At 39.4% G+C, this 27,521-nt stretch overlaps 1 protein-coding gene across 2 annotated transcripts in view; it reads left to right on the top strand.

Annotated features, from left to right (window-relative positions):
* The window catches only part of RCAN2 (regulator of calcineurin 2), an 88,648-nt gene that overhangs the window by 52,463 nt on the left and 8,664 nt on the right, over positions 1 to 27,521 (top strand). For both annotated transcript variants that reach the window (XM_050894327.1, XM_050894328.1), the window contains one exon: positions 25,736 to 25,909. In XM_050894327.1, the coding sequence (XP_050750284.1) occupies positions 25,736 to 25,909 (174 nt within the window). The remainder of the gene's footprint in view (positions 1 to 25,735; positions 25,910 to 27,521) is intronic.

The following is a 27,521-nucleotide window of genomic DNA, read 5'->3' on the forward strand; positions in this document are numbered from 1 at the left end:
TCTAATCTGATTGTTCTTAGTATTGAAAGAATGGAACAGGGAAAAAAAGGATTTACAAATTGGGGTCAAATTTTGAACCCTTGTTCTGTTTAATTCTGAGTCAAACATTGAAGCCAATGGAAATATCTGGAAATAAAACCACTTCATTTGCAAGAGGTTATTATGATTTTTATTTCCCTGTTAGTTTGTTACCAGGTGATATCATGCATACTTTGTACAGATGCTTTTGAGTTGCCAGCAAGAGATTCTTCTTAATTTAAGAAGCTTTTTCTTAACAGTTTTATACTGGATTTAGAGATGAATAGTGAATAATTCAGAGGAACGGTTCAGGTGAGCAGGCTTGCCTGCATTGGGACATGTTTCCTGTAGTGTTTTGAAGTAGTAAAATGTTCGTCTGCTTATTCTTTTTTTTTTCTTCTTTTTTACTTGAGAATGTATTTTTTTTAAATTTAGGAATTACACCTGCATTGATACCAGCTTGTACCTGGAGCAACTGTCTTTTAGTGTCTGGTCCATGTTCAACATAAGACTATGCAAGAAATTAAAGTTGTAGTGATCTTCTTGTATCCTTATTCATATGGCAGTAGCAAAGAAAAAGCAAAATTTTGCCTTCCATAAAATCAGCAGAAAGCTTTCCATTGACTTTGGTAAGACTTAGATTAGCCTGATTCAAGCTGGAGCATCTGGAAAGTGTGGCCCAGGAACATGGGATAAAAGAGAACAAAAGGGTTACAGAGACATTACAGGAATTGTAATCCCTTTCATGTCACTTTGGACTTTCTGTACTTTGTTTGCATTGGTTAAAACTGCCTTTTTTTTTTTTTTTCTTTTTTTCTGATGTCTGAATTAAAATGTTGGGTGCAAAGACTTTGGGTATATTTACAATGGACGCTGCACTGCAGACTGCACTGCAGCTTAGAAACAGTAAGTCTACTTTGAAGTTGTCTGGCTTAGATGCTAGAAGCAGTCTGTCCTCAGTGACCCACAGCTCACTGCAGACTAATTTTCACTTAGTCGTCAACAGACTCGGTTGTCAGAGGCTGTGTGCAGTGCTGCCGCAGCTAGGCTGCTTCCAGTGCTCAAGCCTAGCTAGCTCTGCGCCGATCCCCAGTCTCTCTACACAGCAGGCTGCAGTGTAGGCATCCTTTTTGTGAAAGTTTCAGTGCTACTGGTATTTTAAAGGTGGAGACACCTACTGCTCTTTGCTCACACCCAGGAGAATTGCAGCAAAAAAAAAAAAGAATATGTTGCTTTGTCTGCAAAAGGGGTTCACTTCAAGGTGTTTTTTTTTTGTTGACAGTATGGTCACAGTCAACATCAAAATGTTTATTTTGTCTTTGATAGGATGATGGGAACATCAAGGTTTAAGGTTAAAAAGGAAGGAGGCTGTTTCTGAGAAGAGATGGGTGTGGAAGTTGAAGTAAAAGAGCAAAAGCAAGCACAGAAATCCTGCCTTCTCCCCCTTCCCTGTTCTCCTGTGTGCACCTCTCCACCCAGCCCTTCTGCAGGTCAACTGGAAAGCACAAGTAGTATTGAAAACTGAAGTCTAGCCTATTGTCCTTTCAGTTTTCTTCTGCTATAGAGCTTTTCACATAGGGGAAAGTTTTTTGTAGGGAACCTTCTGGCTGTGTGAAGGGAATGTTCCTTCAGTGGTAGAACAGATATATTAAAGATTTCATGATATGTGTGGTGCTTGATGAGATTTGCTAAAATGAGCTGTTAGTCCTGTAGAAGTAGTTCTCTAATGTCAGCAAGGATTGTGTTTTAGGTTTTAGGATATCCTTGCAGCATAGCTTACTTTATTTCAATTTAGGTTTGGAACTGAAGTGAGGCTTTGGAGAAGAATGCTGGCTGTACTGAGGCATCCATCGTTGTCCCGCTTGCAGCATGTGGGTTGTATGCACCTGGGAGGCTGACTGCAGCCAGCAGGCTGAAGAGAGGGGGGTGGACAGGAGCTGCCCTGTTTGCCAGGCCTGCAGTGGAAGAGCTTGGTATGTGTTTGAGCTGTAGAGCAGGAGCTCTCGCAGCAGGTGGCAACGATGGCTCCTGAAGTTGTCACTCTTGCAGAGCAACAGCCCTCCAGTGCTAGGACGTTCTTACAGAGAGGTAAAGGCTGCTACTGGGCACAGGGCTTGGAGTGGAGTGAGCTGCTTAGCTTATTGCTGCTTTTCCACCTATGGAAGTGACCTTATTCTGTAGGCATTATGCTCTTAGCATCTGGCAGACAGGCTCGGAAATACTCTTGTTTCCATTTGGCCTCTGGAACAGGAGAGCGATTACTTAGTACTGAAAGCAAAGCTTTTTAGTTTCAGCATTTGGAGTGGCTCATCCTTTCAACAAACAGAGGCTTGTATGGATGCCCTGAAACTGGCAGCTGGCCCACAGCACTGACACCGTTGGTTTACCATCCATGAACCCATCCAACAGGCCTTTCAGTTTTGATCAGCTGCTGCTTTGAATTGTCTTTTATAATCCAAAAACTGGGTCAGGCTAATCAAGACGCTACTAACTGTACAGTGCTGGTATATCAGGAATTGGGAAACTTGAGAAGACAACCATAGAAATCATGAAGTGCGGTTCTGCTTTGAAGTTCACCTGGATAATTAAAAATCTTCTTCCGGCGCCTCTAGATGATAATTTTATGTAATGACGATTGTTACATAAGCAATTAGTTAATGAATATCTTGTTTATTTCTAATAGAGAAATTCCAGACATCACTGAAACAGTGGAAGATAATTTAAACTCATACTTCTTACTCTAAGCAAGATAGTCTTATATTATTAATTCTTCATGTTCTCTCTTCAGTTATGTTCACACACACCATTCCGCTAGGCAACAAGGTATGACTGGGACCACGAGGCACTACTGTAGCAGAGAAGAAATACTAATGATCCAGACTGATCGAATTTGTATCTGAAGACAGTAATGTGAAGTAATGTGGATAGGAACATTATCTTAATGCAGGGAAAAAACAATGTGGACATGAGCCAGGCAGCAAAGGGAAATGGTAGAAATAGTTTCACTGTTTTGACCGTATTGCTTTGGGGGATTAATCCCCATTGGAGCAGGATCTCTGTCAATCTGTAAACTAATTATTCAGTTCAAATGCTCCAGTGAGCACACTGGTAATACTAGTTGTTTGGGATGGATGGTTTGGAGATCAGTCATTGCCCTGCCGTTGCCTTTAAGAGGTTTAGCAGTCTAACATCGTATCTAAACTTCTGGGGTCTAAAGGGCAAAAGCATACTAGGTTCTTGGGTTTTTTGCTCTCCAATTCTCCGTTTGTAAAAGTGGCTCATTCACAAAGATGTTCTGAGGTTTAACGTTTAAGTGCTCTAAGATCAGAGTCAAGTGAAGAAAGCTGGAGAAAAAGGGAGGAGTGTTGCTGCCCCTCTGGATACTGCCAGCTGCCCAATGGCAGGAATCATGACTTGTTGGGAGAGTTTCAGGGTTTCTTTTTTCAAATTCTTCTCCTTAGCCACGTGAGCTTGATTTGTGGGAAGAGACTGTTGCGCAGTCATAAGACTCCACAGACTGGGGCTATAAGGATGAAACTAAACCACAGCATGACTACCAAAAATACCCTGATGGCTTGAAATAACTGCTTTATAACTTCTTCTGTTGGTATTTTCTGTACCTGATAGTTCTTTCTATTTGCAAATAATGTTGCATCTGTGAAATCTTCAAGATCCAATAGTTCTGCTTGAGAAATAGATATACATGTCTTTTGATCTCTGCTTACTGTCTTCATCTAGAGTAAGTAACAAAGAGGAAGAATGAAAACACTTAGCTTTCTTGCTCATTTACTCTGTCTGTATTAACGCTTTTAAAATAGGAATGTTTGGTTTGGAGAGCAAAGTGCAACCTCTTTTTCTACAGTGTTCAAAAAGCTGTAGTATTGATATAACTGATGTAAAATAAGGGAGTTAGATAAAAGATGTCAGCTTTGTTTTAAGAGGTTTGTAATCTCTCTGTTTTTTTTATATAAAGCACTAGTTGCTATGTTGTAAATATGAAAAAATTTCAAAAGCAACAGAAATATTTAGTACCTAAATAAGCAAGTACATGTCCAGAGAGATACTTCACACTTCTCATGGTAGCCCTGTTCTCCCTGTTCTTCAAAACTTCCCAAAAGCTGTAGTGCTGTTTCAGCACATCGACCCTGCTGCATGGCTTCAGTGTCAGCACTGAGAGACTCTGAACCAGCAAACCTGGGGCTCATGCCCCCAGTGCTACTGCAGACTGAGGCACTGCCGGTAACCTGTGTTACAGAAATAGTTTAGACTTTGCCTTTGTCCTTCTAACAGCCCCCGTGTGAAGGCAATTGAACTCTAAGAAGTTTCCAAAGAAGTGATACAACGGTAAGAGTTCTAAGGGTCATGATGTGCCCTTTAGGCTTACCTTCAATTACTAGTATTTGCTTTTTTCTTGACTCAGAAGAAGGGAATGCTGCTGTTTCACTGGAGGTCAGTGGCAGCTGCAGGTGCTTACGCACTTGTGAATATGGCATACTTTCTGTTTCTTGTTCTTCACCCTTTTAATACTAACAGAGTGAACAGCAGAACAAGTCAGAGGTTTTTGTATTCTTTTTGATCCTCCTTTCTGTTGGAAGTCACATGAAGATATTTCCTTTTCATAAGAATAACTAGACAATGAGCAATTTGTGGTCAAATGAAAATAAATAACAGCTAGAATGTTTTGCTAGAAGGTGCAGCATTAATCCAAGGCAGGTAATAACGTAAGATGGACCTTGCAATTATACTGATAAATGGCCCAGCCTATGTGAGGAGCAATGAAGAGATGATGATTTTCTTCAGCAGATTTGAAGAATTAATCAGTACAGCTATAGACTGAGGTACTTTTAATACAGATGGAAGTGCGATACTGATTTTTCATTAAATACTTACTTTGGTTAGAATTCCCAGAAGAACCTAGAGAGGTGAAGTACCGAAATTCTTCGTTTTTCTCAAAAAAAGTTTTTCAAGGGCATGTTGTTTTCAGGTCTATAGTGATCTAGTCTCATTCTTCTCTGAAGGTACTGTATATGTGCATTGTTTTGTCTCAAGCTTTACTGATGCCATTTGCGGCTTCTTAGCATGAGCTAAACTTTGATATTGAGAGAAGTTGCAGATTTTGAGGCAGAGGTCTGCACCAACCTTGTTGTGCGTATCTCTTTCAATAAATTTTTTTGTACACAGACTGATGGATATGCTTCATGGTTGGACAATTCTTCCTTTAATATTTTCTAGGGGTGATTCTACCAAAGGCGTTAAATAATCTACTTAGTTTTGATCGTTCATGTGCTAAACAGCATATTTGCTTTGGAAGATATTATCTAATCATATGCTAGAATGCAAACAACCATGACAGTGTGATCTCGAGCAGTGAATTCTTCCTTGGTGAAGAGATGCTGAACAAGAAGAGTACCACAGTTTATCAAACACTTGGCTAACGCACAAGCTGCCAAGGTCCGGAAACTGTCCAAGCTAAGCCTCTAGTCAGTGCTTAGTTGCTGCAGGATTTTGTGTTTTCCATCCACATATTTATAGTGGTGCCAGGACTCTGTGCATGGGCTTTTCCTGAAAATTTCCCCCATTAATATATCTAGGTGTCAATAAGCACCTTTTCCTTCTAAATGCCAACAGAATTAAAATTTTCCCCATGGGAGACTTCTGAGACTGTACTGTCTAACCCTCCTTGAAGTAACTGTATTTATTGACTTCATAGTGTTGAGTCTTGACTCTTTTGTTTGGTGTAGATCATACACATGAGCCTCAATTGCTGCTAGGTTGAGGCATGACAACTTCGCTGCCTTCTGGACTAACTACAGTATAGGATATTATAAATTTAATTTTTTCTGGCCAAATAGTAAATTTCTCCCCTTTTTTTTCTTGTTGACAGTGCTTCTAAAGTGCACATGTAGCCATCAAGTTTGGCTCCAGCCTGTGCTTTCCATCTAGAATTCGTGTTGATTTCTGCGTTGTTCATGTTAATTCCTGAAAGCACAGATCCCTTTTTCACAACATCAGTGTTCTTGTGATGCATTTAACTGGTCCCATTTGGAATTTCTGTTGGTGCTGAATCAAGGAGAAGCCTTTGGTTGTAGCAGCTCTGATGGAGTAAACAGCCCCACTGTCCTTGCAGGATGTCTGCACGGCAAACTGTGCGATAGGAAACCAGCTGGATGGGCCTGTGCAGAGCTGGGTGCTGCAGCAGCATCTCCATGGCAGTGTGTCTATTCTGTACTCCTGGAGTTGCTGAAAAACTTCAAAGTGGTGTTATAGATAGAAAGTTCTAAGAATTCTCATTTGCAGATGGAGAACTAAGGAACCAGGAGATAAGTTTTCTGATTAGGAAACTGGATTGGAATGTATCAGATCTGGTGTAATTAATAATCCTTGTTTTTAATAATCAGGTTCTGTAGATGTTCAATCTCAAATGCTGTTTGAACTCTAGATGTTTTCCAGAGAGCAAGGAGCTTTGCTTAGTTCCTAGCTGGTTTGGGGGGTTTTGGGGATTAGCCCAAACTTGCTACCTTTCAGAATCTGCCTGAGATTCTGGCAGCATCTGGATGGAGAGATGGACTTTATCTTGCAGGATGGCTTCATATTTAGCAGGAGAAATGTGCTGCAGCATGGAAGAGCCTCCAGTTTTGCAGCACCAGATAGTCCTATCTGTTGAAATAATAGTCACTGAGCTGAGAAACACAATGAACCTATTGTGCTCAGAGGAGTATCAGCAGGCAGCTGTACGCAGTAATTTCTTCAGCTCCATTTGTCACTTGCGGAAGTATCTGTCTGCTTCATATATTGCAGTGAGTAATCTTGATAGTTGACTATAAAAGGTGGAGGCATTCAGACTGCTGAATCACGCAACACGAGTTCTGCTGTGTTATACCCATGTCATGGCCAGAGAAGTGGTAACCTTGCAGAAATCTCATTTGTCCTTTTATTCGTGTAGGTCAGATGTGCTGGTGTGCATGTAGATGAACAAATTATGGTAAAAGAACGGCTAATCCTCTCAAGAAATGAAATTCCATTTATGGAGGAGATAAGAAAATGATTGTTTCATTTGCTGTATAAGTCTTACTCCAAGTTTACCAACCTCAAGTGTCATCATCCTTTGCTGTGTGTTCTCTTGCCTGATGACAAGGTTCATTCAGTTTTGGTTACTTTTCCATGTTTCTCAGAGAAAACCAATAACTAAACCAATAAGAATACAAATGTTTTCGTTGTCTAAATAATTAGAACTATACTGGGAAATCTGTTTTAACCACCACTTCTCTGTAGCTGTTGGTTTGGTGTGGGTCCTTTTTAGTTGTTCTGAGGGGTTTGGGTTTTTTGGGGGGGGAGGGGGTTGTTTTGTTTTGTTTGGGGGACTATTATTTTATTTGCTAGTGCTGATAAAAAAAAAAAAAAACAAACCCCAAAACAACCCACCATCAGAAATGGCCTTTGTCCCTCAAAGAGGAACATTTATTTAAGAGAAGCAAGTATCTTTAAGGAGCAGGTCATAGGTGGAAGTCCTCTGAGCTGTGGTTTTAACCTGAGGGAGGAGGAAAACAGTTGGTTATTCAAAAAGGTGGCTGAAACGAGGAAAGGGAGCACAGGGTTTCAGAGGAGGGAAGTCAATATCATGGTAGGGCTTCACCCCCCCCATCAGAAGTGCCTCTGTGGTGTAAGACCGAGAATGGAGAAAACTCTTGTGAAGGCTGGGGCAGGGAGGTTGGTTGTGGCAGGCCTTCTGATTAAGTGGGTGACAGCAGCAGAGAAGTTAGGATGGAGGGAGAATTGATGAAAACAAGAATAATCAATGGAAGCCCAAGGTGAGAACAGACAACTTTGACTTCTCATGGTATAGTGGAATGATTTAAGGACTTTGAGAGCAGAAGCTGACACAAGATGCTGGAAAAACCCGGTGATGGTCAAAAAAAGGCGGACTTGGTGACAAAGCTTTCACCAAGCAGGTGTTAGCATCATTGAAACCTTGGGTAAATTAACGTTCACAGCTTTCTGCTTTCCTGAAAGCATCTTCCACAGGCTTCCATTCCGCCTCCAGGTAACAAAATCCCTTTGTGAACCGTTGCTCTGGGCTGCTGCCGCTTTCCTTTCAACTCCCTCATCAAAACTTTTTGCTGTTAAATGTCTTAGAAAGAATTAAATGATTGAATGTGGCTAGACTAAGCTACATATGCATGCATGGGACAGAAAATATTTTGTAAACCCTACCGAAGGAAAAAAAAAATCTATTCTCTTTTAATATATCTTATTCCTACCTTCTCTGTCTTCATTTCTGCTTCATCCTTCTGGAATGCAAGAAGGAATTGTGTGTTTTCCCTTGTTGTTTTTGTCCAGTACGGTAGATGATACTAGAAATAAATAACAATAATTTGTAAATAGTTGAAAGTATCCGAACAGTAAGTGATACAGTAAGATGTGATATATCAAATTATGAGAATGTTCTGGGCACACTTCTTTCAGCAAATGGAGATAGGTAATTTGTATTTGATTTTTCGATTTTGATCTTAGCAATTAAGGAAGAAATTAATAATGGCAAGTACTTTTGTTGAAAATTATTTTGAAGTAAACTTTTGAAATCAAGAAAGTCTGAGATCAGATGACCAAGGAAAATTATTTTTTTAAAAAAGTCTTTTTCAGCAGTCTTATGGAGCTGGTAAATAGTGCCTCCTAAGAAGATTATCTGAGAGACTGAGAAGTGCATGAGAATTAGCAGTTAAGGAGGCACTTTTGAATGCATAATGGAGATTATCTGTCCTGATGCAAAGGACAGATGGGACGTACATTAAGGGACTGTTATGGCTAGATCAGATACTCCTTTTGCTTTACAGCAGTTTAAGAATTTATATATAAAGTGAAAACCAAGTGTGCAAAATCACAAAATGAATTCCAATTAGCAGAGGACTTAAATAAGAACAAGGAAAGTCTTGTGATGCATAAAAAGTAAGAGGAAAACAATGTGCAAATCTGTTAACAGCAAGATACATACATAACGAACAATGTGGGGAGGGTTATGGTATGACTGACTTCATGTGTGTTATATAAAGTGCTTGACAGATAATCAGCTAAATTAATAGAAAAAAACAGCCCTAGTAGTGGCCAGAGCAGAGAAAAACTGCTAAAAATACAGAGGTAAGACAGTTACTCAAGTGTACAGGACCTGATAAAATCTACCAAAGAATGCTTTAGGATATAGTTGAAATAATCTTTCTACTATTTGAAATTATCTTTGAGAATTCATAGGTTACAGAGAGACTACTGAGGATGGGAGATGGAAAGTAATAGCGTTTGTGTTTAAAAGAAGGAGGGGGAGAAAGGCCTGGATAATTACAGATTTTTTTATCTAACTTGAATTTTGGAAATACGTTTGTAAGTACTTTGGAAGTAATTGGGCCTGAGTTGTCTAAGAGCAAATCATGTCAAATCAATATGCCTTCCTTGTTTGACAGGGCAACTGGATAAGTGGGATAAAGGAGACTTGGAAGGTAGGTATTTTGACTAAAGCTTTCATGCTGTTCAAGTCATTCTCATAAGTAATCTACAGTCTAAATATAATTTCCATAAGGTGGGTGCATAGTTGTTTAAAAAATGTCTAAAACAGAAGTGGTTCATTCTCAAACAGTGAAGGCATTTAAGTAGACAAGCTCACACGTTTCTTCCTGGAACCGGATTGAGATTAATGACACTAGTTAACAGAGAGAAACCTTAAAAAAATATATGGATGACACCGTGCTGGTGGGGCAGGGTCAAAATTCTGAACAACCTTTAATTAAGCAACAGGATGAAATTCAGTGCAAAGGAGTACACCTGAAATCAAAATCACAGCTGTATAAAGAAATTCATGTGTCTAAGCAGTTGTGTGAAGCAAATCTCTTGAGTTCTAGTGAATTGCAATGAGTAATAGTCAGCAGAATCATTCTTTTGTAATCAAAACAAATGTAGAATCATAGAATGGTTTGGGTTGGAAGGGACCTTTCAAATATCATCTAGTTCCAACCCCCCTGCCATGGGCAGGGACACCTTCCACTAGACCAGGTTGCTCAAAGCCCCATCCAGCCTGACGTTGAACACTTCCAATGATGAGGCATCCACAACTTCTCTGGGCAACCTGTTCCAGTGTCTCACCACCCTCATCGTAAAGAATTTCTTCCTTATGCCCCATCTAAGTCTACCCTCTTTCAGTTTAAAACTGTTGCCCCTTGTCCTGTCACTACAGGCCCTGGTAAAAAGTCTCTCTCCACGTTTCTTGTAAGCCCCTTTTAAGTATTGAAAGGCCACAATAAGGTCTCCCCGGAGCCTTCTCTTTTCCAGGCTGAACAACCCCAACTCTCTCAGCCTTTCCTCATAGGAGAGGCGCTCCAGCCCTCTGATCATTTTTGTGGCCCTCCTCTGGACCTGCTCTAACAGGTCCATGTCTGTCTTGTGCTGGGGACTCCAAAGCTGGGCACAGTACTCCAGCTGGGGTCTCACGAGAGCGGAGTAGAGGGGGAGAATCACCTCCCTCATCCTGCTGGCCACCCTTCCTTTTATGCAGCCCAGGATACGATTCCCTGCATGTAATTTCTGGACGTACGGAAGACAGGGTGTATCACTTATTCTCTCTCTTTGGTACATTGATGCTGGGCTACCATGGCTAGTTTTCAGTGTGCTCTAAAGCAAATGCAGACAACTGGAGAGAAAAAGGCAAAGCTGCAAGAACGTTAGAAGCTTAGGAAAGAGGCCAGGATGGCAGCCTTTCTGATGGTGCCGTTACAGCGTTTACACTCTTCTGTTATAGCTAGTTATTGGTGTTGGGGGGTTATTCCGCTTCTTGAAGTTGTTACAGAGCCTGAGTTTGTGGAATAAAAGTCTAGTCCCACGTGGTGCTTGGATAGTGGATTGCAAGAGGCAGGTACTTTCTGACTCTGTTGCCAAGCTGACTGAAAGCTCTCGAGTTGTGGATATTGTTGTGGTCTTCTTGAGCATGTTAATTCTGTGGAGTGGCAGTTTATTAGTTTGGGTTCTGTGCTAATGTGGCCGCTGGTCAGTTTAAGTAAGCTTGCTATTGCAGGTGTGCCATTTGTCTCTTCAGGCTGGTTAGACTTTTCAGATGCACTTTTTTTTGTCTAAAAATGAGGTTTCATGTTGCTATCTTGTTTACAGATCCTAAGAAGAAAACTACTGAAGTGTGAAAGGTAGTACCTTTATCTTTAGAAACAGCTGATTATATTAGAGGCATTCCAGGACTGTGTGACCAGCCAGCTTTCTGCAGGCAACTGCTAGTCCTTGAACCATAATCTGAGAATCGTTGAACTAAAAAAAATTCTTATTAATCACGAGAGCTGGGAGCAAAGCCAAATGTTGGGCCATAACAGTAATAAGTATGCTGCTTATGTTAGACAGGAGTAAATTATTGGCATACTTAAAGTTTTAGAGGTTTGGGAAGTTGATGCATTTTTGTCTGAATTTTTAAAATAAATGACTAAAGAGGAAAGATGCTTAGATATCTATTTCTTGCTTTTGTAGCAGATAACTAGACTGAAACTGTTGAAAAACTGTAGTGATTTAAGCTACCTGCCCACAATTTTAACTCCGAAAGTAGTGATATTTCTTGGGGTAGGGGAAAGAGCTTGAAGTCACTAAGTATTGCTGAATAAAAACATATTGTTTTATTGTTTTTATATGCGTGGCATACAGTAGCAGTCCCGAAACAGGAGATTACTTAATGCATACTGCATCCTAGAAAACAATACAGAATATTTTTTAATGTCATTTGCTCGGTGTTTGCTAAAATTTCTGCTTAAGCTTTACCTATATTATGTAATTTTATAGTTTCTGTAGTTTTATAGTGAAACAGAAGCAGAGCAAATGGACATTAAGAATTTTCTAAAGAAAACGTCTTGGATAAGGAGAATTTGCTTTGGGAATGAGTAATTGGTATAAGTATGGTAAAATGATAATTAATAGGAGCACGCACTTGTGTGTAAAGTGAAGTATGTGGCTGATAATACCTGCAGATTGATATATATTGAACTACTCTATTTTGAGACCACTTATCTATAGGAAGGTAACCTTGCTTTCAGCCTCTTTTGATTTATTCTCCTCTAAATGTTTTCCATCAAATTTGAGGTTTATATGTAGGAAGTCCAGATCTACTGTGTTTCTGATTTGAGTATCCCTTAGAGAGAGTCTGTGGACTGTGCTGAGGGACTTGTAGGATGAACTTGTTCACTTTTAGTTGATAATTTGTCCTTCTTAATCAAATACTAGTATCCCATACTGATTAAGTACACAGTTTTCAATTTCAATTGAAAAGGGTAAATTCTGTTCGTAAGACTACAACTGACACTGCTTCTGCAATGTACTGATTTGCAGCTGGATGCAGGTATAGTCCGTGCATCAGGCTGAGTGGTCTGGGAGACCCTCTGACATTTGAAGATATAACCTCAGTAGTGAGCAGGTTGCTTACCTTTATTTTACTGACTAGTTCCCCCAAAATTGGTAGTCCCACATCTTCTCGTGTCACTTAGAATCTATTTGCACCAAACTTTAGTGCTTTGAAAATCTCATTGACCTCAAAGCCAGACTCCTCGAGTCTAAACGTTTGTCTCCCACTCTGCAGATACACACATTATAGACTTACATAATGGCAGTCGCAAGGCACGTACCTTTCTTTGACAGAGAGACAGTGTGAAACAGTGCCACAGGGCAAGAAACTGGACTCTATGGGATACTAATTATTTTTTATGTGTCCTACTTATTTTTTCAAAACTTGTTCATAAAAAGAATAAAATCCACATTTGGTTACCACTCTGCTTGCCAGTCACTGGGCTCATTGCCTTCATACTGATTGCTCTGGATACAAGCTTCTATGAAGAGTGGCTTCAGTTTCATAATGCCAGTCCAGTATCATTTTAATATCATGCTGTTACTGATATATTTTTCACATCAGGAAATGAAAATGATTTTGATGAAGAACAGTGCTGTTTTTAGCTGTAAGATAGGATTAGTCTACTTTCCAATTCTTGTTTCTAAACAAAATCTGTGCCAACTGGAAATTATCCAGTTGGTTGAAAAATGACATGGGAGCAGTTTGGTCAGGAATATTTGCTTTTTCACCCTGGGGTTTCTTCCATCTGCCTAATAAAACAATTATATCACTGTAAGACTGAAATTCCCTCGTCCGTATCCTGTCTGGTAGAGGACAGTACTAGCGGCTGTTGAGGCAGATATAAACTATTGCTTCTTTTTCTGCCCTTATGTACCTGATACAGAGCCTGGGTCTGTCATCTCAGTAACCCCTTCTTGGGTGCTGGGAAGCTGCTTACCAAGTCCACCCAAAACCTCTCTTCTGGCCTACACAACCACAATTTTCTGACACATGCTGAATTCTTGATTTCATTAGGTACTACAACACTATAAAGTTCTAGAGGCTAATTAAGCATTGTGGTATATATGGGAAATGAAAATATGCTGTTGCAATTTTTTTAATTAGGCAGGTAGACCACTGTATGGCATTTTTTTGATATTTCAGCATCTGTGCAGCTTGGGATCCTGGAGTCCTCTAAAGACTGTGACCTCTGATAGAGGAGAAAACGGCCTCTCTAAGTGTAAAAATATTTCAAGCACATTTTTTTTCACCGAAGCTTATTCAAACTGGAAAGCATCTTCATTTTTTTGTAGGACAGTGCTGAAACAGGTGTTAGAGTAACAATACAGAAGAAGCATGGAGGGAAGAGTATCATTTCTGTTTATGCAGGTGCTTTCCATCCATTTTCTGTCATGATCTGCAAAATCAAATTCACAGTTAAACTTTTCAGAGTGGTAACAGCATTAAGATCAGTTATACCCAGCGGATTACAGCTCATCTGAGGCTCCTCTGTGGGCACCAAATCAGTGAATGCGGGAGAATGATATACTCGCAGTCTTCTATAGTTGCCTTTTTCAGTGCAATGTATAAATATAATCATTTTACTGTATGGAGGTTCTGCCATTTGAAGTTAGGAGGAACAGACTGTTACCTGTAGTTATCCTCTTTTTTTTTTTAAATATATATCTATATATATACACACACACTGGTATCTTTCCATTTTTGATAGCACAATTCCTGTTGTGAGGAAAGTCTGTATCCTATGTAATAATAAAAAAAAGTTTTTTTTCTCTTCAAATAAATGCATCAACCTCAAATGTTTTCTTATAAACAATTAGTGAAGGAAGGACTACAAAGCAAAATAGGTTAAAAGGAAAAGATACATGAAGAACTGGTGATGAAGATGGGTTTTCACTGGCAAGCTACAGAAGTAAAATTTCATGAATCATAAAAGCCTTTTCTGGAAATAATTTTGCTTAAGAGATTGTAGCAACTCAACATTTTTTCTGGATCTCTCAATTTAAAAGAGATGTCATAGTTTCTGAACTATGTTTTAAGGTTATTTATTTCACCTTATTTTTCTCTTCCATTATCCATTTTTTCCCACTTAGACCACTTCTCTGTTTTAAAGTGAAATTAGGAACTAGAACAAGTTAACGTATTTTAAGAAAACTATATCGATCTCTGTTGTTTAGCAAGATGTGAAGGGGTTTGCTGTATGAACCAAGCGCGAAATGCAGAAAGCTGTGCTGTGGTGTAAGCACCTCTCATGTGACCCTGGACCCTCAAATCCTTATGTAGCCCATCAGGTAAAATTTGTTTGAATTGTATGTGTCATCCATTCAGTTATGGTGTCTTGCTGTGTGACCAGCGTGCTCCTATTCCATCATCTACACTGAGCTAGAGGTACAAGAGACAGAATAAGTAAGAATATGTCTGAAATGGATCCTAGAAGAAGTTTCCCATATCCCTCTATTTGTCACATTTGTAAGCAGAAAGTTTCCTCTGTGTACACCTTTGCTCTTTTCCAGCCCAAAGATGATTTTTTCTTAGTTTTCTTTTTACCTCTTCCTTACATGTTTATTTCTGGTACTTTTTTTGTATACTGTTAAGCTTGAAATGCTATTCATATGTAGGTTTACTACAGACTCCATTCAGTCGCCCAACTGGAGAGAGCATATTATTGTCCTTGATGTATCTTTATTGTACAGAGAGACTCCAGACTTAGAGGCTGTAGCTTCTAGGAGCTGTTCAAATGTATACAGACAACAGACCTGCTTGAGTAATTTGCAAATGAAGTGTAAGACGGCAAATGACAGATGGTCGAGACAGACTGGCAAGAATAAGAAACAGTCAAAAAGTACCACCAGAGCGTTAGACAGTGGTCACAGTACTGCAGATTCTGCCCGCTAATTGTGGGCTGCAGTGGCGGGGAGAAAGGCGAGAGAGGATAGTAAGAGGCTCTTTGTTTTTTGTTCTAGTGCAGAGGTGCAAAGTAAGACTAACACCTTGAGTGAAAACTGACTTCTACATTTTTGCCTCCGGGTAGACTGTTTTCCTTTGTATTTGAAGCTACATTTTAGCAGAGATTTTTTTACTAAACTTCTGAGGATATGTATTGGTGGGTCGATAGTTTTCCCTTGTACCTTTTTTCGAGAGTTAAATAACATTTATGGAGGAGCATGAGATTAGATTCTCTTCCACTCTCTTGCTTGTTTTTTTTAATAGTCACTTTCAAAATTGTCAGTGTCCTTTCTAAATCCAGACAAGTTGAAACTATATTTTTAGTCATGTTAGTGCAGTTTGCAGTTTTGGGGGGAGAGGGAAGGGAAAAAATTTCCCCGTGACCGTGATGAGAAACAGCTGAACTGCTATAAATGTTGATCACTGTTGGCAAAACAGTAAATCAGGAATGGGCAAGGCAAGCATTTTATTTGTTTAAACTGTCCCATGGCTTTTTGTTGTTTATTTTTCTAGTTTAACTGCGTTGACAGAGACAGGGAATGAATAGTATGTATTTTATGGTGGTTTTACAACATTACAGCTCCAAGAGTATAAATAAAACAAAGTTTCTCAGCTCTTAGTGTTCTCTTTATTATATTTCATTCTTGCATTTAGCATTCTGTTCAGTGAGGTCCTGATTCTGCGTCGCTGACAGCAACAGAGGCGTCCCCTGACACTTCAGCAGGCTTGGTAACAGATTTTTAAGAGACTGAGCTTTCTAGATGCTCTGACTGGGTTTTTGTATGCTTGTAGAAGTAAGATGCTCCTGAATGAGTTATGAAAACACTGGTTCTGTTCCCATGGTTGCCCAAAAGTGAGCACTGTGACTATAAGCAAGTCTGTCCTTGCCTCAGTGTCACCACACAGAAGAGGAGAGTGGTATACCTCAGAAGGGTTGAGGAGATAAAACTCAAGTTGTCAAAGATCAATGAAAAATAGTGTAATAAGAAGATGGATATTTATGTAGCTTTTCTTCCAGTTTCTAAGTTTATACAGTTAGTATGAATATTTTTCACGCAGCTTCTCATAATGCATAACTTTAATCCTGGTTTTTCTGCACGAGTTTGACTACCAGTGCCTTATTTATTATTGTCCCTAGCACTTTAATTTTTGTTTGTTTGTTGTTTGTTTTGGCTTTTCCAGGAGTGCCAGCTATCTATTCTTATGAGAGATACTGGCTTGTGTCTCCATTAGCATTTTTAGTCTGATATGGGGATTCTCATGAGGCAACTTTCCTGTTGATCTTCATTAACTGCGCTTTTCGTTCACATCACACAGCAGTTCATGAACTGGATACCTTTCAGAAGAAATTAATAGACAAGATGCACTCCAGTAGTGTGCCTAATATGCTCCAACTGCTAATAGGCATTCAGTCCATGGCACCTGATCAGAAAGTCCTCAGCACCAACTGTTTTGCTGTAGAGATCTGCTCCTATTGGAACACCCTTATTGATATAAACATAGCAGCTTTTGGTAAAAACTAATTAAGGTTGGTTTTCTTCCTTAGTTTTGTTTGCTAAATTAAGTTAATAGGAACTTTAGGAATTATTGAAACAGGCTTAACATATACACAGTAATTTGTTCCTTGTGCTACCAATTAATTGTTGGGCTTAAATGTTTGTAGCAACAAGACAAAATCGATAGCCAGTATTGTACTATGCACATTCTTAAATATACTGCAGATGAACTCCTTGGAGTTCACTACATACATTATCTACTCAGTTATTGTTTGAATTCTTAAAATAAAACAAACAAACAAAGGCTTTTTTCCCAGGACAGTCTGAATCTTTTCTTCGTGTCTTTGTTATTAGCATTATTTTTATCATTCTCAAGCCAAAATGTAAGGCTGCTATTTGGAAAACAGAAATTGCATTAAATCCTCCACAAACCTGTTCTTGCCTTTTTTTCACTGCCAAATATGATGCAAAAGAGAAAAAAAAGACAGTATCAAGTGATGTTGCACAAAATGGTAGCCAGCACAGGAATCAAAAGCAGCTTCTCAGAGAACAAAGAATGATGTCTCTACAGAACACTCCCTAGCACTGGAGACGAAACTAATAGATCTAGTCATATAATGTGCACTTGGCCAGCCTGTTTGAAAGAGCACTTCCAGCATTTCAGGGAGCTAAATGGCATCTGGAACTGGAGTGCTTCAAATACGGAGTACTCAGAAAAGCTGTTGCTGGTGATACAGTAAAATAGCAGTGCTCATATAAAGAAGAAATGTAAAGTGTGGATTTTTCTTTTAGCTCAATCGTTGGGTGTGAAATTGAATTGAGAAGTCTCCAAACTATATTAAATCACCCCCTTGGCATTGCCACAGGAACTATTTATTTCATCTTGAAGGAGCCTTTGGTTTCCAGATCAGTGGAGCTAAGCAGGAGGAATGTGCGTCACATTGAGGTAAACAGGGATGTGAGCTGGTTAAAAACAGAAAAGGCAACGCAGCAAAATTCTGTGCCCCTGACATTTGTCAGCCTCTTCTGAAATGTGAATGCCATTTCCATTAAGCTTTGGGGCAGATATTATCTCTGTACTTTTTGTTGTGCTGATGAGTTGGAAGCTGAACATAAATTTATTTAGTTCAGCTGATTTTTCAAGAGGGAAGTCTGTCTTGTTTTGTTCACCAGGAGGTTTGCAGTGCTATTGCAGTGCTATCATGCCTTGGTGGACTGTCCCCACGCAGGAGGACTGGTAGTGAGGGATGGCTCTTACTGCCTCAGTCCCGATGTGAGGTGGAACTATCAAACTTCTACCTATTTTTGTCATCACAAATTTTTGTGAGATGATGAATTACAAATTGTCTATACCACATTGTGTAATGTCTGTTACACTTTCTCAAAGTCTGTCTCTGGAACAAGATGCTGAATCTGTAAGCAGTAAGCATTATATCAAATATTTCTGCTGTCAGAATGATTTTGGCACAAAATGAAAGCAAAACGCTGGACGCAGCCTTCAGGATCTAAAAGTTCTATGCAGATGCCTCCAAAACAGCCCTGGTGTGTAAGGGTGACACGGCAGCACGTGTGAGCCATGGACCAGGGCTGTGTGCAGACATGCTTTGTGGCCAATGTGTGTTCTGTTTAGGGTTGGTTCACTGCAAAGAGCAGAGCAACAATGTCACTTAGCATCACGTCTGGAATACGAAATGTGTATTCTTTACATAGTAAAACTTAAACGTATTAGGACCCTCTTTAACAGGATTGCAATAGTGCAAACAAATCGGTCTTGATTTAACCTAAGAGAGCAAGATGTAATGCATTTTTCTAACCTGCCCCTCTCAAAGTCCAACCTTAAAATTTGTTTTGGCTTATACTGTTTCATTTCATCTTTGGCTCACGATTTACCTGACCTTCAGCCCTTAAAAACAACAGAAAGCCAAGCACAGAACAACAAACTGCATGAACTGGGGTAGCAAACCTGGGTTGATTTCTTCATGTACCAAGACAATTGTGCAATTTTGGAAGAGGCTAGTTAGTGCTGTGTTTAATATAAATAAATAAACCCAAGTTCTTTTCACCCCCATCTCAATGCTCTAATCTAACTTCAGGAAGAGATGAGCAGAACTTTGCACTGAGTTCCAAGGTGAGAAACACACTTTTAGACAGTACGGTAACCAGGCGGTCATTGCAGAGTACTTTGTAATTCTGGTTACCTGACAAAATACCTAGTGTTCCCTGTTTTTTTTCCCCCTCTCAAGATTTCTCACATGTAGAAATGTTACCATCTTAAAATGTACCCTGATGAATGACAGGTGGAAGGACACATTTTTCTATTGCATTTTTTCGTTGCTGTTTCCACCTACAGGATTGTATGAGGGATTCCCTTTGATAACAGAAGAAACTTTCTGCAAACCAACATTCAGACAGTAGTATTCAGTCTGAATATTTTATTCAAATAATACCCTGTCCCACTGGTAAGGAGGGACTAGGAAGATTTCTCACTCTCGGCTACAGCTACCTTCAGTGAAAGGTAAAATAAAAAGCTAGGACCTGGAAACCTGTGCCTTAAGGTGATCTCTGAATGATAAATTTGTATTTTATTCTCCTGCCATTTCTTAAAGGCATGAGGACAAGACCATGGGAGCTCTTTATTGATCATCATCATAATCGGTTAAAAATATTTCCTCCCTTTTCAGCACTCCTGGAATTTTAACTGAGAATCAATAGTGCTTTTTCATATGCACTTCCAAAGTTTCCTGGTAAGTTTTACCTTTTTAGAAGCAGAGAATTTGATCATTGATTAGGCTGTTGTTTACACTGGCTACTTGCAGGAGTTCTTGCCATTTCAGGAATTTTCACGTGTGAGTTATATCAAGCTGCTTGCTTGTTTTCTGTGGCTCATGAAATAATTGTTAAAAGCACTTGAGGTGAACCCAGTTCTTTAAAGTTCTGATTAGACAAATCAGAGCCCTTTTTTTTTTCTTTTTTCTTTTCTTTTTGACTTTCAGAACTACAGAAATGCATACTGCTGTCCTGTAATCTTTCCTTCCTATCCTTTTCATGAAAGTAATTAGCCTTTTTGCTACTTCTGGGCCAATAGCATTTTGAAATTTTATGGGTCTAGTGCTAGACAACCTCCTCAATTTGAGCCTAAATTGTTTAATGGGCAGTCTTTGTTTCATACCGACACTGTTGGTTATTTTAATTTGGATAATCCCTTTCCCTTCACATCATTTACTGATTTCCTTATACTTAGATGTAGCAGGAAACATATCATACCTTAGTTTCTGTTTGCCAAGGCGAGATCGTCCACCTTTACCTGTGACAGGCTCACTGCTTCTCTGATCATCCTTGCAGTCTTCTTCTGCAGTCTTGAAGTCTTCTCTTCCAGCTTGCCTCCATCTTCCTTAATCCTGGATGACAAGAGCCATACACAATATCCTGACTAGGTCACTACAGTACCCTTCATGTGGCATTGACATACCCCAATCCTGAAGTTACTTCCAGCTGATATTTTCTAGGCTTCTGTATTACTATTTTTTTTCAAGTGTGTGCCACTTTAGGGACTCCTTTATCCTCCCTAGAATTAAGCAGGATGCCCATCCTCTTTGCTATAAACGAGGAATTAATCTGTGGTTAGAATGTTTTTGTAACTAGACTCTTCAGTGCACGGCCTCCGTATGTTCTATCAAATTCCATCTTTCTTCTTGTGCCGCATGAGAGATCTGCAGTGTTGCAACCAGTGTGGCTATGTGGAAACAGAAAACATTCAACTCTGAGATATGAGTTTATTTCTTACAGGAAAATTTATATCTGGTACGGAACTAATTTGAGGAAAAACATATTTCATAATTGTAAATTATGTCTCACTTTCCCTATTGTATACAGTTAGTTCCTTGGATTATCTTTTATATAAAGGAACAGGAGAAATTAAAATGGAAAAAACGTCTACTTCATTTGCTTGCAAAACTCTAGGAAAAAGGATTAGACTAAAGTTTTAAATTACAGCCATCTCCTAAATCAAATGCGTAACAAGGGTGATAATGAGTGTAAACACACTGAATAATAAAATGTAGTTTGTGTTCTGAGTTCTAGGGCTCTAATCCAGAGCTCACTGATGTCTGTGGAAAGACTTCCATTGATTTGAATTAGGCCTTGGCTTTTGTCCTGAATGAACACAATACCAGTGGAGCTATTCATGAAAGAAATGTTTGGAAATAAATCACAGGAACTTGCTGTGTCGGAACCCAATTCACTTGCTAATTCAGGCAGTCGTGTTTAACAATGCTTGTTGTGTCGATACTTTGTCATAGTCCCTCGCATGAACTAACCAAATTCAATCTTAAAAAAAATCATTTGCCACTGCTGCTGTAATTGGAAGGTTGTTTCTGGATCATTACTCTGATGTCTGAAACCTTCTTTAACTTCTAGCCTAAACCTGTTTATGCCAATTGTTTCCACTTGTTTTATGCCAACATAATCTTCTAGTCTTTACTCTATACAGTATGCTTTGTCTTTACTCTATACAGTTCTGGTAAACTACTGATGATTGTCCCATCTCCTCTCAGGCTTTGCTTTGTTTTGCTAAATAAGCCAAGCATTTCCATTTCTTACTCAGTAAGTTGTTCATTCCCTTTAGCCTTTATCTGAATCTATTCCCGTTTGGCTTAATCTATCTGGGATATAGGCAACAAAACCTGCATTTTTAATGAGGTGTAATAGTGCTTTGTATAATGTTGTTAATACTTTCCTTGCTTTACTGGAAATACTTTTCCAGATACATCCAGTATTTTGTTTGCTTCCTTTTGGCTGCATTTCACTGATCACTTTTATCATGTGACTTACAGGATCGTGGTTCCCAGGTGAGCTCCCATTTAGTAGTAGAAATAGTTTTTGGTCTCAGAGTGCATAGTTTTGCCCTTGTACTCTGAGGCTTTTAGCTTGTGTCTGTTACTCCGGTGCTCATTTCTTCCTTGGATGGTGCTCTGTTTGTCCTCTGCATCGGCTGTCGTAAATGATAACAATCAAGTTTGAATAATCAGCAGCCTTAATTAGTATGTTCCTACTTTGTGCTAATTTTGTTAATTTAAAAAAAACCAACCCAACTTTAGAAACTGCTAGAGGTGGTGAATGATGGGTGATGGGAGCTGACATGAGGTGACAGGAGAGAACTGGGGAAAGGTGCCCAGTGTTGGGCAAAGGAATAGCGAGGTGAAGAGAGTGCACAAAGCCCATGAGGGAGAAGTGAGAACTTCTGCAGTATTGGTCAAATCAAGGCTACTCACATTTGCCAGAGCATTAATCGGGTCTCAGAGAGACATACTTGGGATGGATGAAGACATACCAAAATCCCAGAAATAAATGCATCACTCATGACTTTCTGCATTTTGACTTAAGAGTAGCAACACTGCTGCTTAACTTCGGAGGTTCCTTTATTTTTTTTCAAGAATTTTCAAAGTATTCTGAAAGTTTAAAGACTTATTTTCTAAAAGAATCTTAAAAATACTGAATCCTAAAAGTGCTTTAAAAGTCCTGAATTGAGAGGATTATGAGTCTTGAAAATTTATCCACAAAACTTGAAAGGGAGAGAATTTGCTTACGTCTTTAAAATGTATATGATACATTTTAGTATAGATTGGAATGACTCTGAAAGACTTGTATCCAGATAAGTACATTCAGCAGATATTAAAGTCACATGCAATAGCAATTAAGGCATAAGGCATTTCATGGGAATTAATATCAAGCTGGGAGGAGTTGGGATGGCTCAAGATGCAGCTGAGGGCCATTAACTGCAGTTGATGATTAATGACCTCTGCTGAGGTCATTATTATTATCAGCTGAAAAATGTAGAAAAATTCAGATGTATGAATCTTTTTAATGGGAGATGCAGTTTCAGTTGGTGCAGAAGATGTATCCCCACTGTGGATAGACTGCCCTGTATTAATATCAAATAGAGGGCTTGATTTCCCTCCTTCCCTCAGCATTTTTAGGAGTGTTAATCAAAGCTGGGTCTCTAAAGCTGCGCCAGTATCAAATTGAAAAGTAAGCAGAATAAAGTCCGTAGCACTTTAATGTTCTCCCAGTATTACATTTGGCATCTAGTACTTAATCAGCTTTATTTAGAGATACTCACATCTGTCCCTTTCGGTGCCTAATGAGCGTGCATCTCAGTATTGTCCAGAAATGTGCCCAGAACATTCCTTGTGCTCGCTGTTCTTGGACCCATGTTTGAAATCTCATCCTCCCTTCTTTTGCATTATGCCCCTAACCAAGATCTTGGTTCCACGTTGTCCTATCTGCTGCGCACAAAGAGGGCAGGCACACAGGACTGGCCGATGCAAGAAAATACTGCTGTGTCGATACAGGGAGAATCTGTTTCCTAATAAATAGTCAGTCATAATAGATACTTACTTCCCAGTGTCCAGACAAGCCCATGCATGGTTTCTTCCACGGTTGGTGAAATATTTTTTTTATATGATGGATGATTTCATTGTTGACTTGTAGGGAAACCGGGAGCTACGACAAGGGACTAGGAAATGTCCACCTTACTGCTTATTTTTAGCTTATGCAACTTCTGTTATAATACCTTGATCGTATCATATATATGTATGTATGTATATATATAAAAATAGAAATACCTTGATATCTCTCATATGTATATATGTATTTAAGTTTGTTTACTTCAAGGTGCTTTTTAAAAAAAAATACTGAAGAAGTCTGAAACAGGTAATATAGGTAACATAAAGACATAAGCCTTAATTAGTTAGTCACTATTATCTTTTATTTAGATTATAGACAGTACCGCATGTTTCTGAATGCTGCGCAAGTCCTACTTTACACATACTTTCTCTCCCTTCCCCCAGCCCTCTTCCCCTGGTCATTGTGAAGGTTGTAGCATCAAAATTCCAAGCAGGACAGGACTGAGATGACTGCTGCTTTTGGCTGACCTTTATACAAATGTCACTGGATGTAGACTTCTGCTCAGGAAAATGGAATTTTGCAAAATTGTAAGCAAAGCAGTTAAAAAACATAACTCAGGTGTGAAATGTTGACAATTTGAATGTTAGGTGGTATGACTAGACCCGCTTGTACAAACCTATCAACTTCATGCTGTTTGTGGGAATACTGTGTGCCTTTATTCACCCTCAACCAAACCACTGAGCTCTCTCCTCTCCTCCCCCCCCCCAAGTATCTCCTGTGGTGAGAGGAAGAGGTGAGTGAGGTCAGGCAAAATGAAATGAAAATCATGAAAGCTTAATAGACCACAGGGAGGTTCCTTTGAAAGGGTGCCAGAGATGGAATATCAGTTATGGGGAAGAAGACCACAGAGTTGGCAGTAAATGAAAGGAGATCTGGTACATGCGCGTTAGTGTTTCATACTCCTTGCCACGAAACTGGTCTGTTTTCCTAGTTAAGTCTTTAACAAATATATCATGATGACAGCAGGCACTCCCACAGTGCTATTAGTGCTCCCTGATGCACCTTCACTGTGCTTCAGGATACATTTTTCTAAGTAGTTCTGGATTCTTTGTCTTGCTTATAAGATCAACAGATGAGAACTGAAGTATTGATGAGATTACATAAATTGCATTTTCTATTTCATCTTATGCAGCCTCTACCAGTTATCCACTCTAAGGGATAAGAAATTCTTTTCCTGGATGAGAAGAAAAGAAGTTATATTTTAGAACATGTAAAAATGTGCTTACTTGGAGATATATCAAAGAAAATGTCAAGTTATTGTAATTATATGAACACCTGACATAATAGCCCTCAGTGTATGAAATGGTGTGGCAAATCATCTCAAACACTGTTTTTTTCAGGATAAAGAACTCCTAAAAGAAGGGGCTTTGCTCTGGCTGATTCTCCATCTTCTAAGACTTCAAGTCTTGGTTGCAGTAGTTAAAATGCTAGGACTTCATGTGAGACTCACTGGATGGCAGTCTAAAACCTGAGTAAACACAAAGGCTAGACTAAATGATAACTGCTTTATCAGTCAGATAACTGCTTTATTAAGACTTTTCAGTCTTAATATTTTATGAATCTATGCTTGCATGAATGAAGAGACCTGTGCAAGTGTGTCAGAATTGATTTAAGGACTTTGGTTTTATTTGATGATGTGGAAAGAGTCCTCTGTGTGCACATAGTTTACAGAGAAATTGCAGAGAGAGTTTGATCCTCGAAGGCTGCTAACGTACCTTGAATTTCTGTTGATCTCTAGGTCCATAGATGTGGTACGCTTCAGACCTTTCTTTTACAATGTTAAAATATCCATATTTGTGTCATGTGTTTTTGAACGTGGAGTTCTACAGCTAAACATTTTTAAGCCTGAAATTTGTCTTTGGGACAGGTCACTGTTTTCAGTTACCTAATTTTTTCCCTGCTGCTCTAGGAACTCTCAAGGAATGAGTGTGTATCTGCACTAAGTATTTAAATGACAAAACATCCAGAAAAACATAACATGCAATACAAAATGACCCTGCAGTGTTGATGTGAATGTAACCCTCAGTTACAGTGGGCCTGACTTTGTCTGCTGACTCCATTGTAATTCAGCACAATGTTTGCTTTTGTACAGATGAGACAACCGTTGTCTGGTGTTTTCAGTCATATGCCCTTTTCAGCTTCATTTCATAAGTCACTATCGCAATTTTGCTCAACCTTTATGAGAAATTCAGTAGCTGCTGCATTCGCTATTTGAAGACTCCTTCCCCCAAACATTTTGCAGAGTTCAGCACTTCCAGACCAGTGCTTTCCTTAGTGTCTTTTCACAGAGCCCTTATTCGTCTATGGACACCCACCCCCAAAGGCCACAGGCTGAAACCTCCTGGTTAAACAGTTGTCGTCAAGTTTCACATTATCCTTTGACACAGACTGATGTGACAGAGCGCAAAGTTAATCTTCAGCATTATTTCTTTTTCCTTTGCAGGAAAAATTTGAAGGCTTGTTCCGTGCCTATGACGACTGCGTGACATTCCAGCTGTTTAAAAGCTTCAGGCGTGTGCGGATAAATTTTAGTAGTCCCAAATCAGCTGCTCGTGCCAGAATAGAGCTGCATGAAACACAGTTCAGAGGGAAGAAGTTAAAGTTGTATTTTGCACAGGTAATTAAATCTGGTATCTACTTCTATGTTAGTGCATAGCTTTTCTAGAAATATTGCGCAGTAACACTGAATAAAAGTAATAAAGGTTTCTCCCATGCCCAATCTCTCTGCTAAAAGATTACTCAAATGTCCTTATGTTGCCTGAGCTGCACCTGCCCAGTGGGTCTGCAGTAAATTTAAAGGACCACTTAGGACCCGAGTTGCTTATTCAACACACAGAAGTTACATAGCTTAGAACTGATTTACAACATTGGGTATTTTCTGTGGGTAACTCTCTAAACTAACCATAAAAAAGCGGTAATGTAAAGTATCATAAGTTCATAAAAAAAGTAGGGCTGAATTACTTCTTTGACTGCAACCCTGAGCCACAGTCAGGCTTCCTCCTGCCTTTGTTTTTTTCCTTACTGAATACATGTGTGAATTTTCTAACAGGAATTCAGTAAGTTCAAGGAAAAGGGAGAAGGTGGGGGAGAATAATACCCCCAGCCTGGGGGCACAGGGGTGGAAGTGTCAGATGGGGGTTTCAATTCTTCTTGGCCAAGGGTGAAAGAACCCAGATGTCCCACAGCCTGGGTGAGTACTAGGCCCCAGCCAGGATACAGAAAGGTGAGGGAGGTTGAGCACCCGACCACCACCTCTTCTGAATGTATTTGAATAAGTGGCTGTGGCCACTGTGGCTTCTGGGATACTCACTAGTGCTTATAAGCAATGTGAGTGTGCTTTGAGCTGCCAGAGTGGTCCTTCAGAGGTCTTAGGTTAAGGGCAGGCTCATTTGAAGATATCAGTCAAACCTAAGAGGCAGTTAAATTTTGAGCTGCTACAGCCTGGTCAGAATAGGAGGTGTTTTGAGCCTAGGCAGAAGCAGAACCTCAGCAAGATGGGAAACTACAGTTGTGAAAAAAAATAATATGCTTAATGGATTAGATGAGTTCAGAAGATCTTACAGTTGGATTTAGGTGTTGACAATCTACCTCAATCCCATTGTATATGCCTTAATCTGCTAGATCTGGCTCTGAATTTTTTCTGAAAGGTTTCAAAACCTGCTGTTAAGCAGATCTGAGAATCATTTCACTCTAACTGCACCATCAAGAGGTTAATAGGAAACTTGGGATAACACAAGAAAAAGAAAAATGTGCATAATAGTGATTAGTCTCCATATCTAAGCTGATTTCCTGCAAAGCCTTTTAGGTGTCAGCACTATGCTCTCCAGTACATGCAGTCTTAAAAGAGCTTATTAGTTGTGTCCAGGGAATGAATATGTGGAAGCAGCACAGTGTCTGGAGCAGCGTATGTTTATATGGGCCTAAGCCAGACTGAATAAGCACTTCCAGAACTAGAAATTCAGGGGAACATGATGTTGAGACACCCAAACTGGCTCTTGCAAAATCCGTTGTGGTATAGCAGGGGGCTATCTCAGGCTTGCTGTCAAGCAAATGCCGTTTATTGCTTCTGGGCCCGAGCTGGTTGTAAACATGCTCAGGTATGGCTGTAGTAGAATTCATTTATGTTGAGACTTCTTTAATATACCAGAAAAAAGCAGGAATTAAACTAGATAATTTAAGATGGAAATAAAATGAGAACAATTAGTTGCAAATGACTAAGGAACATAATA

Source organism: Gymnogyps californianus, chromosome 3 (genome assembly GCF_018139145.2).
Source record: "Gymnogyps californianus isolate 813 chromosome 3, ASM1813914v2, whole genome shotgun sequence".
Lineage (NCBI taxonomy): Eukaryota > Metazoa > Chordata > Aves > Accipitriformes > Cathartidae > Gymnogyps > Gymnogyps californianus.